At 45.9% G+C, this 10,554-nt stretch overlaps 1 protein-coding gene across 2 annotated transcripts; it reads left to right on the plus strand.

Annotated features, from left to right (window-relative positions):
• Positions 1 to 408: 408 nt before the first annotated feature.
• LOC143143685 (putative inorganic phosphate cotransporter) lies at positions 409 to 8,971 on the plus strand. 2 transcript variants are annotated; one of them, XM_076305246.1, is made up of 8 exons: positions 409 to 744; positions 3,738 to 4,000; positions 4,658 to 4,903; positions 5,001 to 5,085; positions 5,311 to 5,528; positions 5,615 to 5,764; positions 8,147 to 8,279; positions 8,385 to 8,971. In XM_076305246.1, the coding sequence occupies exons 1-8, from the start codon at positions 720 to 722 to the stop codon at positions 8,828 to 8,830; spliced, it is 1,566 nt and encodes a 521-aa protein (XP_076161361.1). In that variant the 5' UTR covers positions 409 to 719; the 3' UTR covers positions 8,831 to 8,971. The 2 variants fall into 2 exon arrangements, with proteins under 2 accessions (XP_076161361.1, XP_076161360.1); XM_076305245.1 differs by lacking the exon at positions 409 to 744 and adding an exon at positions 1,233 to 2,987.
• The last annotated feature ends 1,583 nt before the right edge of the window (positions 8,972 to 10,554 follow it).

Genomic DNA, 10,554 nt, shown 5'->3' on the forward strand with positions numbered 1-10,554 from the left:
GCGCTGCAACGGTACCTAGGAGGGCCCAAGGTTCGTGCGGTACCTCGTACGAGTCCCACGGTGGTTCGCCGAAGCAGGGCTTCCCTACTGGTCTAGAAGTAAACGGGGACGCGAGCGACACGCACGTTCGATGCGCACGTTCTATCGTGGTACGCGTCGCGGTGCGTTTTCTCGGTCTCGAGCGACGAAACGCTACGACGACCGCTTCGCTACGCAGAAGAAAACGGTGCGACGGTGTGCATACGGTGTTCGCGGTAGCGTTCGAGCGTTGCGTGGGTGATCGTGAAAGAGAAGAGAACACGCGTTACCACTACAGCCCGCGGCTAGCAAATAGGAACACCGACACGAGGCGACGGTGGACGCGTGGTTACGAGTAGCCGCTCGGTAGTACGTCGAGGTAATCGGCGCTGTCGTAATCGGGCGGCAAGCCGTTGGCACTGCGAGCTTCGTCGCGCAGTTGGAGCGGACAGTTGCCAGCATCGCGCCACGATTCGTACGCGGTGGCGATCTTGGACCGAGAGTAACATTTCGCAGTGACGATAGACGAGCCGATTCTCGTCGATTCTCGACGGTAATCGAGACTCGTTCTACCCGTGACTCCTCCCCGAAACGTTCGCGACGCTCTTTCTCTCCTCGCCGGTCGATCGTTCGCGCGAGTCGATTGTTCGCCAAGGGGTTCCAACGAGCCAACCACCCTCTCTCTCTCCGGATCCTCGAGGATGGCGACCGATCGGAACGAACGAGGTAAGAGATCGCCTTCCGCTTTTCCTTCGATCGACAACCCCCTTCTTGACCCTCGTTCTCGAACGTCCAAGCGCGCGAGTGCGCTGTTTTCACGCGCGCCGAATCGAACAGGACTTTGCTCGGCTTTCGATTCAACCTCGCTCTCGAGGAGGGCAGCAGTTGTTAAAAGTGGAAATTATCGCGCACGGTTCACAGTTCACGGAAGCGCGTCCTACGCTCGATAAAGAGGTGCGTGCGGACGATTTTCGAGCGCTCCGACCCTGATCGAATCGCGTGCGATGCTACGTGCCAGCGCGTCGCTTTCGAGACGAAGCGTCGTTGGTCGCGCGCGTGCTCCACCGGTCCACCGCGCGGCGTTACGCTCGAAACGACCGCGTGGCGCGACTACGACCACAACGACCACGACGACGTGCGCTAGCTCGCTCGCTCGCCAACGCGTATAAATAGCGGGCCAGGAAGCGGCGAACGCGAGTTCTAGGTGAAGGTCGCCCGCGATGAATTTTCAAAGTCGCGTAAGAACGATTCGCGGCCGATGGTCTTCGACGTCTCGTGAAAATCAACGAGTTGTCGCTCGCTGCGCTAATGAATATTCGACTCGAAAGAAACGGCCACGATAACGAACCAGAGCGCAACTCGAGGAGAGATATCTATCTGCAATTAAAAGATTAGTGGTTTATCTCGAGAGCGGATTTCTAAGTCGGAGAATTGCCCGGAGGACGAGGGGAGCGAGACGCGAGAATTGAAATCGACAAATCGCGCGGAACGATTACGTTGTGCGCTACTTTTGAGCGGAAAGAAGGTTCGAAATCTGGCTGCAATTAAAAGATTTGTGTTTTATCTCGAGAGCGGATTTCTAAGTCGGAGATTTGGAGAACGAGGCGCGAGAGAATTGAAATCGACAAATCGCGCGGAACGATTAAATTGGTGCGCAAATTTTAAGCGGAAAGAAGGTTCGAAATCTGTCTGTAATTAAAAGATTAGTGTTTTATCTCGAGAGAGGATTTCTAAATCGGGGGAATTGCAAAAGGAACGAAGAGAGTGAGGCGCGAGAATTGAAATCGACAAATGGCGCGGAACGATAAAATTAATGCGCAACTTTAAAGCGGAAAGAAGGTTCTAAATCTGTTGCTCTCTCTGTACGAGGTAACGAGACGGTAGTCTTCCTCTTATCGGTGTCGGCGAGAATTAAATTCGGTAAGACGATGGATCGCGTCGAGGGTTTCACGCGGCCACCCCGTCTCTCGACAACGAACATCCGTTCTAGATAGCGAGAACTCTTGACTCGCGGACTCCGTAATCTAATGAATGGCGTGATCAAGACCCTACGCAATCGCTCGGTGCTCGCTTCCGTGTTCCATGAGCCGCGGGACACTCGATCGACTCGTAACCGTCGATACCAACCTCGCGTTTCGTTGGTTCGCGATGGTTTTCTAGACATTGTCATTTCTTTTCTATCACGAGTAAACTTTACACTTCGTATACTCTGCGCGCGCATCGATTCGCGTTTCAATTTCGTTAAATGTTTTATTTCCTTTATCAACGAATCTTCGAACAACGCAAAATTCGGATACGTTTCGTTTCGAAACGCGTAGTTCTCAGAGAAATGGTTTCAACCGTACTTACGATCAGTCCGGTAACCTAAGAGGAACGTTCTTCTATCTGGAAAAGGTCCTGCTTGGGAATACAGTTATCGTCTCGTATTTAAGAAAATCGAGAAGAAAAACAATCGTTTCGAATTTCCTCGCCGAAGGAAACAGAAGAGGTACGATATTGACGATTAAAGTTTTGCGTAGAGCTTGTTGAAAAAAGATCGACAACGATGCGCAGACTTCGAAACCGTAACTGCATAGATACTCCAACGCAAAACGATATTTTTCAAGTTTCACGCTCGACCAACGATAAATCACTCGACTCGAAACGCCTCTCTGTCGTCGATTCGAGGCGATATCTACGAACGAGTACGCACCCTTGCCGCGATTCGTCGATTACGAGTGCATCGTCGTAATTGATTCTCCGCGATTCTATCATGCGTCACGCGTCTTTCGTAATGTAACATAAAGCATATTTAATCCCGCGAATACCTGCTCGACCTTCCGGCCAATTGCGTTACATCAACGAACGCAACGTATTCGATCGTATGGTCGCGTTCGGGTTGGAACGTTGGTCGCCTAACTCCACGGACCATGTCGTCGCTCGTATCGCTCGTCGAAGTCACCGATCGAACGCGTTCTCGAACGATTCAGGTACGTATCGACCAATTACGAACGATCGTGCGATCGTTTTCCATATTCTTGCAAGGAGAACAGATCTATCGCTGCGAACAACGTTCTCCTCGAAATGCGTCTCTTCTTCCCGATAAATCACACTTGAAGCTTTTCTTCTACCCCGTGAAGAGGATTTCTAAACGAATAAAAATTTCATCGAGTTATCGTGGTACCAACGTCGATTAAATCTCTGCTAACAACGCGAAACGATGTTTCCGAAAGATTGTCGATCGTTGCAGCTGAACGGATATCCAAGAAGCACTTTTAGTAACGCCCGGTGGTATCACGCGCGACGAATCGCGGTCGATTCGTCGTGGAAAACGTCCTCTCGTTCACCTTTCGAGTTGCTCCCATTGACGCGGTCGTAACCGATAACGAGCGACAAGGTTAAAGTTGTTTATTAATAATCGCCCGTGGAAACCGTGTTCGCGTTTCGTAAAAGTTCCGTCGCGGCGCGAACGCGAGTCTCGCGCGGAAGTTGGGACGAAAAATCGTACGTCCAGCGACCAAAGACGAAGATAGACCGCTTACGTAAACATTGTTTACCGCCGCGGTGATCCGAACGTGCGCGTGCGCGTACACGCGATCGCGTTACGCGACACGTGGAAACCGGTGAACCAACCGAGACGCACGTTGACGATTTCGTAGCACGAATGAGAAAACGGGGCACGATTTAGAAATTGAATCGTACTCGTTCGCAATGTCGCGTTACCGTGATTTCACTTTCAGAATGGCTGACGTGCAGACAAGTCCTGAACATCATGGTGATCCTGGGCTTCATGCTGAACTACATGCTACGCGTGAACCTGACCATCGCGATCGTGTCGATGGTGATACCCGCTAACCATAGCTCGCATACCAGTGGACCGAGCGGCTCGAGCGAGTGCTCGATCGCTACGCTCGATAATGACACGATTACCGGAGGATCGACGTCGATCGTCACCGTCGTCGACGCCGTTAACGGGAACGACTCGTCGCCGTCGCCGAAACACGTACGCCACGGTTACGGTCGATGGAACGAATGTATCGTAAACACGGGACGAGACCCAACCCCGCTGCTACCGGGAGATCATTCCAACGAATTATTCGGTCGGAATAAAAAATTGGAAAATTCTAGAGAGTAAATGCTCGAGTAAATGCAAAATCGGTCGAGAAGAAAGAATAACATTTTTTCGTCCGAGGACGATTCTCCACCTGGACGATTCTCGCGCGAGTGCACCTAAATGCGACTAACTTAGGGATACAGTGTACTCGAGAGTATCTTGCATTCTCGAAAAAGAGACTTCGAACGTAAGAATGTTATTCTCTCCGTCTCACCGTTACGCTCGGGATAATCACTCGCAGGGTAATCCTTTCGGGGAATTGTTGAAATAATTTTCGTGAGAGGTGTAGGTCGATGCTCCGAGAAAAATTGTTAGAGCCCGAGGGGAATTTTCCAAAGACCTCTTTGATCTCTCGAGGGAGGTCAGGAGTCGCGCGGGATAACCCGGATCTAACCTCGAGCTCCCGAGAGTCGCGCGGGATTCCCAGGATTAGGAAATATACAATACCTTGTTACCAAATTTTTACCAGATGTCTGTTCCATCGACTTCACGAGACACATGCCTAATCCTTCTGCCCCGTGCGATAACGAATCCACCTTATCGTAGGAAGACATACACCAGACGAGATATCCTTGGAACGAATACGAGGTCAACTTCATATTGGGTAGCTTCTTTTGGGGTTACATCTGCACGGAGCTGCCTGGCGGTAGACTCGCGGAGATCGTGGGCCCGAAGAGGGTGTTCGGGTACAGCATGCTGGTGTCCAGTGTCATAACCTTGTTCACCCCAGTGGCCGCGACGTACGGTTACATCATGGTCGCCGCTTTGAGAACGATTCTCGGATTCATGCTGGTACGTTTCCCTTCGTATCGCCTTTCGTCGAGATTAGCGCCGTGCTCGTTCACGCGAAAGTATCAAACGACTCCGAAATCATGGTTCGAAAACACAGGGTGCTACCTGGCCCGCCATGCAACCCATGACCGCCCGATGGATACCACCCACCGAGCGCAGCAAGTTCGTCTCCAACATGATGGGTAAGACGTCACGTGTCTTTATCGCCACACCTCCTTGAAACGTACATTCGAAGACTTTGACGTTTCATCGAGGTACGAATGCGACGCTTTAACGAGGGGTTGCTACGTAATATCGAGACGACGCGAGAAATCGCTCAGAGAAGAGCCAGAGATCTAGATTGATCACTCTCGAGTCGTTTCCTTCGAATTGATGACTCCCGATGAATCGATCGCCCGTTGTTGCAGCTTCGTCGCTCGGTGCGGCGATAACCATGCCGATTTGCGGATTCTTGATCGCCTCGTGGGGATGGGAATCCGTTTTCTACGTAACCGGATCGATCGGTCTCATCTGGAACATCGCATGGATCCCGCTGGTGTACGATTCGCCGGCTCAACATCCGAGGATCTCCGTCGAGGAACGTCGATACATCGAGGAAGCGATCGGCTCGACCACCACCATCAAGGTACACGAACGAAGCCTCGATCGGTCGGTGTTATCGGCCGGTATAATCAATGCATCGTTTTCGTTTCCTTTTGTTTTCGATCCTAGCGACTACCCGTCCCCTGGAAGTCTATTTTGCTCTCGGCACCAGTTTGGGCAATCATAGTGACTCACGCGTGCAGCGTGTTCGGTTATTTCACCGTTGTCAATCAACTGCCGACCTACATGAAATACATCTTGAACTTTAACATTAAACAGGTTGGTGCATAAACGTTCCTGTTAAAGACATTGGCCTTGAACGTGTACTAAAATACACGTGCGCGCAAAGTCCATTCATACGTCGCGCTCGAGGCGATTGCAGCACGTCGAACACGTCCCCTTCTTCTTTGCTTTGAAGTTCGATCGAAGTCGTCATTTAAGATTTATAATTACTTATTCGATACGTATCGTTGGGTTTTCTCGACGCCTTCGTGTACCTATTGTTCGAGTAGAAATACGTTGAATATTGCTACGTGGTTCGGGGCTAATTTTTGAAACGATGTATGCGTTAACATTCTGAGGAGATGCTGAAATTCGTTCGAAAAATGCAATAATATATATTTAATGAGTAATAATCTTTCATCTATTTACAAAACAAATGGTAATGGTACAGCCATCTACCGGTCATTCAATCGAACTAATTTTTTATCTACGTTCAGCACCCTGGCGTCAAAACGCTCAAGTTTGTCGAGAAATAATTCCTACTTTTGATTTCTAGATGGCACCACGTAATAGTGTTACAGATTCCTGTTCATTTTATTTTTTATTAAACATATAAATTGTTTTAAACGTTTGAAGCGTTGGTTAATATATACTATATTAACCTAAGCTCGTACTTGGGCCTCTATATGATTAACCTCTTATAATTAATCTTATTTTTTTTTCAAAAAAGAAAGTATCGTCGAAAGAAGTACGATATTAATTTCTCCACGCTAGACGATGTCATCAATTTATGGCAAACCACGCTACGAAAATAAAGAAAGTAAAATACTTGTCGAACTTAAATTTAATATGATGATGCTTGCATTATTAATGTAAATGTATTATTAAAAGTAATTATTATTAAGGATTTGTCAAACCATTCTTGGATTTGACAAATAGAATTTGTCTTGGAAAATAGAATTGGTGTTCCATCTAGCGGTGAACGAATAGAACTAATTTTGTATCTAAATCACCCTGGCGTGAAAACGCCCAAGTTTGTCGAGGAATAGTTCCTACTTTTGACTTTTAGATAGCGCCACACAATAGTGTTACAGATTTCTGTTCACCGATTTTATTCTTTATTACACACGTAGATAATTTTACAACGTTTCGAGCGTATGCTACGTTAACCTGAGTTCTGATTTGAGCCTCGGCTTCGCGAGTAAGTTTGTTTAAAATCTTATTTTTTTTAACAAAAAGGAAAGTACCGTTGAGAGAAGTACGGTATTGAGTTCTTCGTGTTAGATGATGCCACCAGTTTATGTCAAATCCCTCTATAGAAAAAAAGAACGTAATATACTCTTTCGGCTTAAATTTAATATTATAATGGTTTCATTGTTAATTTAAGTGTATTAATGAAAGTGTAATAACACGAGAACCATGTTAAATAATAATTAAAAAAATTAACTGGTCATAGATGCGTGGCGTCATCTAACATTGGAAACAAAAACTATTTCCCGACAAACTTGGGTGTTTTCACGCCAGGGGGATTTTGATACAAAATTAGTTCTATTCGTTCACCGCTAGATGGAACACCAATTCTATTTTCCAAGAATGGTTTGACATATCCTTAATAATAATTACTATTAATAATACATTTACATTAATAATGCAAGCACCGTAATATTAAATTTAAGTCCGACAAATATTTTACTTTCTTTTTTTCCGTAGCCTGGTTAGTCATAAACTGATGGCATCGTCTAGCGTGGAGAAATTAATATCGTATTTCTGTCAACGGTACTTCCTTTTTGAAAAAAGAAAATATGATTTTAAACAAAACTAACCATAAAAAGGTCCAAGTACGAGCTTTGGTTAATATAGTATACGTTTCAAATGTTTAAAACTGTTTATATGTTTAATAAAAAATAAAATGAATAGGAATCTGTAACACTATTACGTGGTGCCATCTAGAAATCAAAAGTAGGAATTATTTCTCGACAAGCTTGAGCGTTTTGACGCCAGGGTGCTGAACGTAGATAAAAAATTAGTTCGATTCGTTCACCGCTAGATGACTACACTGTCCATATTTATGAATAAATACAAACTTGCATATCCTTGATGATAATTAATTTGAGAGTAGATTACGAAACCAAGCATCAAACTATTATTTATGAAATAATTTGATTGGCGTTACAAAGACAAATTTCAGTGTATCGCTTTGTTATGTATATTTATAGTTTAAAACAGGTTATCGATTCAAGAATTAAAATATTATCTATGAAATATATTTTATTAGGTTTTAAGAATAAATTCCAACTCATATGAAAAACATTTATCATATTTTATTTAAATAACGTATACAAAATATTAAACTAATATTCTTTTTATGTAGTCAAATGTATTAAAATGATATTTGTTGTCGAGAAGTAAATTTCATACGTCTCCGTTACTTCTCTACAGAATGGATTGCTGTCTTCGTTGCCCTACCTCGGCAAATACATTTTTGCCGTAGCAATGTCCTCGCTGGCCGATTATCTGCTCAAAAAGAAGAAGCTCTCTGTGACGGCGATTCGAAAACTTTTTACCACCATTGGTATGTATATATGTAATAAATACCTCGGATACATTGTCCCGGGAAATTTTAGACGACCGCCTTTCAACGATAACCTTTCCATGCTCTGTTGCTCGTATTTCGCAGCTGTGATAACCCCAGGACTGTTGATGATCGTACAAGCTTATCAGGGATGCGATCGCGTAGCATCGGTGGCGATCTTTACCATCGCCCTGACCATCAACGGCGCCGTGACGGCGGGTTATCTGGGAAACGGTTTGGACATCGCGCCAAACTTCTCCGGAACTATTTTCGGCATGGCGAATACGTTCAGCTCTCTAGGCGGCTTCTTGAGTAGCTGCATGGTTGGCACTATAACATACAAGAATCAGACTTATGCCCAATGGACCATCATCTTTTGGATCCTAGCGTGCACGTATTGTTTCGGGGCTCTTACGTTTGCAATTTTCGGCACCGGAGAATTACAGAAGTGGAACAATCCCCTAGAGGGGGAGGACCAAAAGAGGGCAAACGTCGAAAGTGCTCACGATCGCGAAGAGTCCGAACCTTTGAAAGACAAAACTATTTCCTAACGCAACAATCGCAAACGCACCATTGATCTTTTCTTTCGATAACAAAGGTATCCATATCCACGTTAATAAAACATTAGGTAATTTAAAGCGAGACAATTGTAACTGTATTATAAAATGTTCCTCTTTCGTACAGATGCGAAACGGCGTTCGTAATTTATAAATGATCGTTATCCAAATGAAAGAGTAATTTTCTTTCCTGTCTTACCTACGATGTGCGGAAGCAACGACACTAACCTATTAAAACTGCGGCTGTACATCGTTCGTATCGCTGATCAGCAGCGCCCTGACGAACGGGGCAACTTATAATTCCATCTGCAGTCGCTGAATTCACTTACCCAGAGCCGATAATATCGTTAACGATAAACTTTCTCATCGAGTTATCATTGAATTTAGCAAATTATGTCCGTATCAACGCAACAATCGAATACCTCTTGCACGAACGGGATCTCGTATGTGCCAGCTGCCTGTCCCTTCTTACTCGTTACTGTTTCAATTTTATGTAACATCGTTGGACCATTGCCCGACTATTCTTTTTCATCTATCGTAATTTCGGTGATCGATATAGCAACGATCGGAAGAACCAGCGACAAGGTGAGACCGTGCGTATATAGTAATAAGGGCCGGTGAAACGAGACAGGCGAGACGCCGCCCGGCTACCGCAGGATGGAGAATGGAAGGCGGAGAAAGCACACGACGGCGCATCCGCGTCGCGATGACCGGCGTAGGGGCGCCGCGCGTTGCGGTGATGTTCGCCGTGACGCGTGGCGCTGCGGCGCTCCACCGACGTGCCAGGAGAACAGCTGAACGAAGAACCAAGCGCGTTTGCGCACCGAAGGCGTCTACCTCCACCTCTCTTCTTCGCTCCACGTCGAGTCCGCCTGTTTGCTCGTCTCCTTACAGTTCAGTTTCGGACAGGCGATGTCTTCCATTCTGTTCTCTGACGTTACAAACGTCTCTCGGTAGTGCGGTCCAGAGAAAACGCGTCGCAAAGGGATCGAGAAGGAGAAACCGAGAGCTATTTTGCATCGCTGGTCGACACTCCGAGTCGCGTGCGCAATCGTTTTAATGTTTCAGCCGTCGAGCCAGACAGATGGATTTGAATAATTCGCAATTGAACTCTTCTAAACTAATCTTATCGCTCGATACGAAAATCTTTCCACATTTTATCGAAATTATTGAAACGTATCCCGAGTAGAATGAATATATATTTCCATAATTGTATAAATATTTATTTACACTTGTACGTAAACAAAAAGGTCTTGCAAATCGATATATATTCTACCGAGAATATATACGTTTTTAACGTTCACCGCTACTACGACTTAGCGGTGACGCATTCCATGCGTAAGGACAGAATTGTTTAAAACGGTATAGAGTAGATTAGGTTAGGTTCAGGCGTTCGAGTTAATATCTGGAAGAAGAAAGTATACAAACGCTTACCGAGTCGGCGGTTTTCAGTCAATAAGTACAAGGTTTGAAGAAACAAACGTAGTCGCGATTAAATTAAAAGCATTCGAAACGAAGACATCGTTCGACCAGGCGAAAAGAAACACGAGTAACGGAACGAAGGAAAACGGCGAAAGCAGACGAGAGTCAAGACGAATGGCGCAACGTCCTCGTCGGTGGATGTTGCGTGCGCGCGGGACATCCAGGAAACATGACGCGAAGAGAAGCCCCGTGTCGAAACCGACCAACCACCACGGGGATCGTATCAACGCCGGTCG

Source organism: Ptiloglossa arizonensis, chromosome 2, assembly GCF_051014685.1.
Source record: "Ptiloglossa arizonensis isolate GNS036 chromosome 2, iyPtiAriz1_principal, whole genome shotgun sequence".
Classification (NCBI taxonomy): domain Eukaryota; kingdom Metazoa; phylum Arthropoda; class Insecta; order Hymenoptera; family Colletidae; genus Ptiloglossa; species Ptiloglossa arizonensis.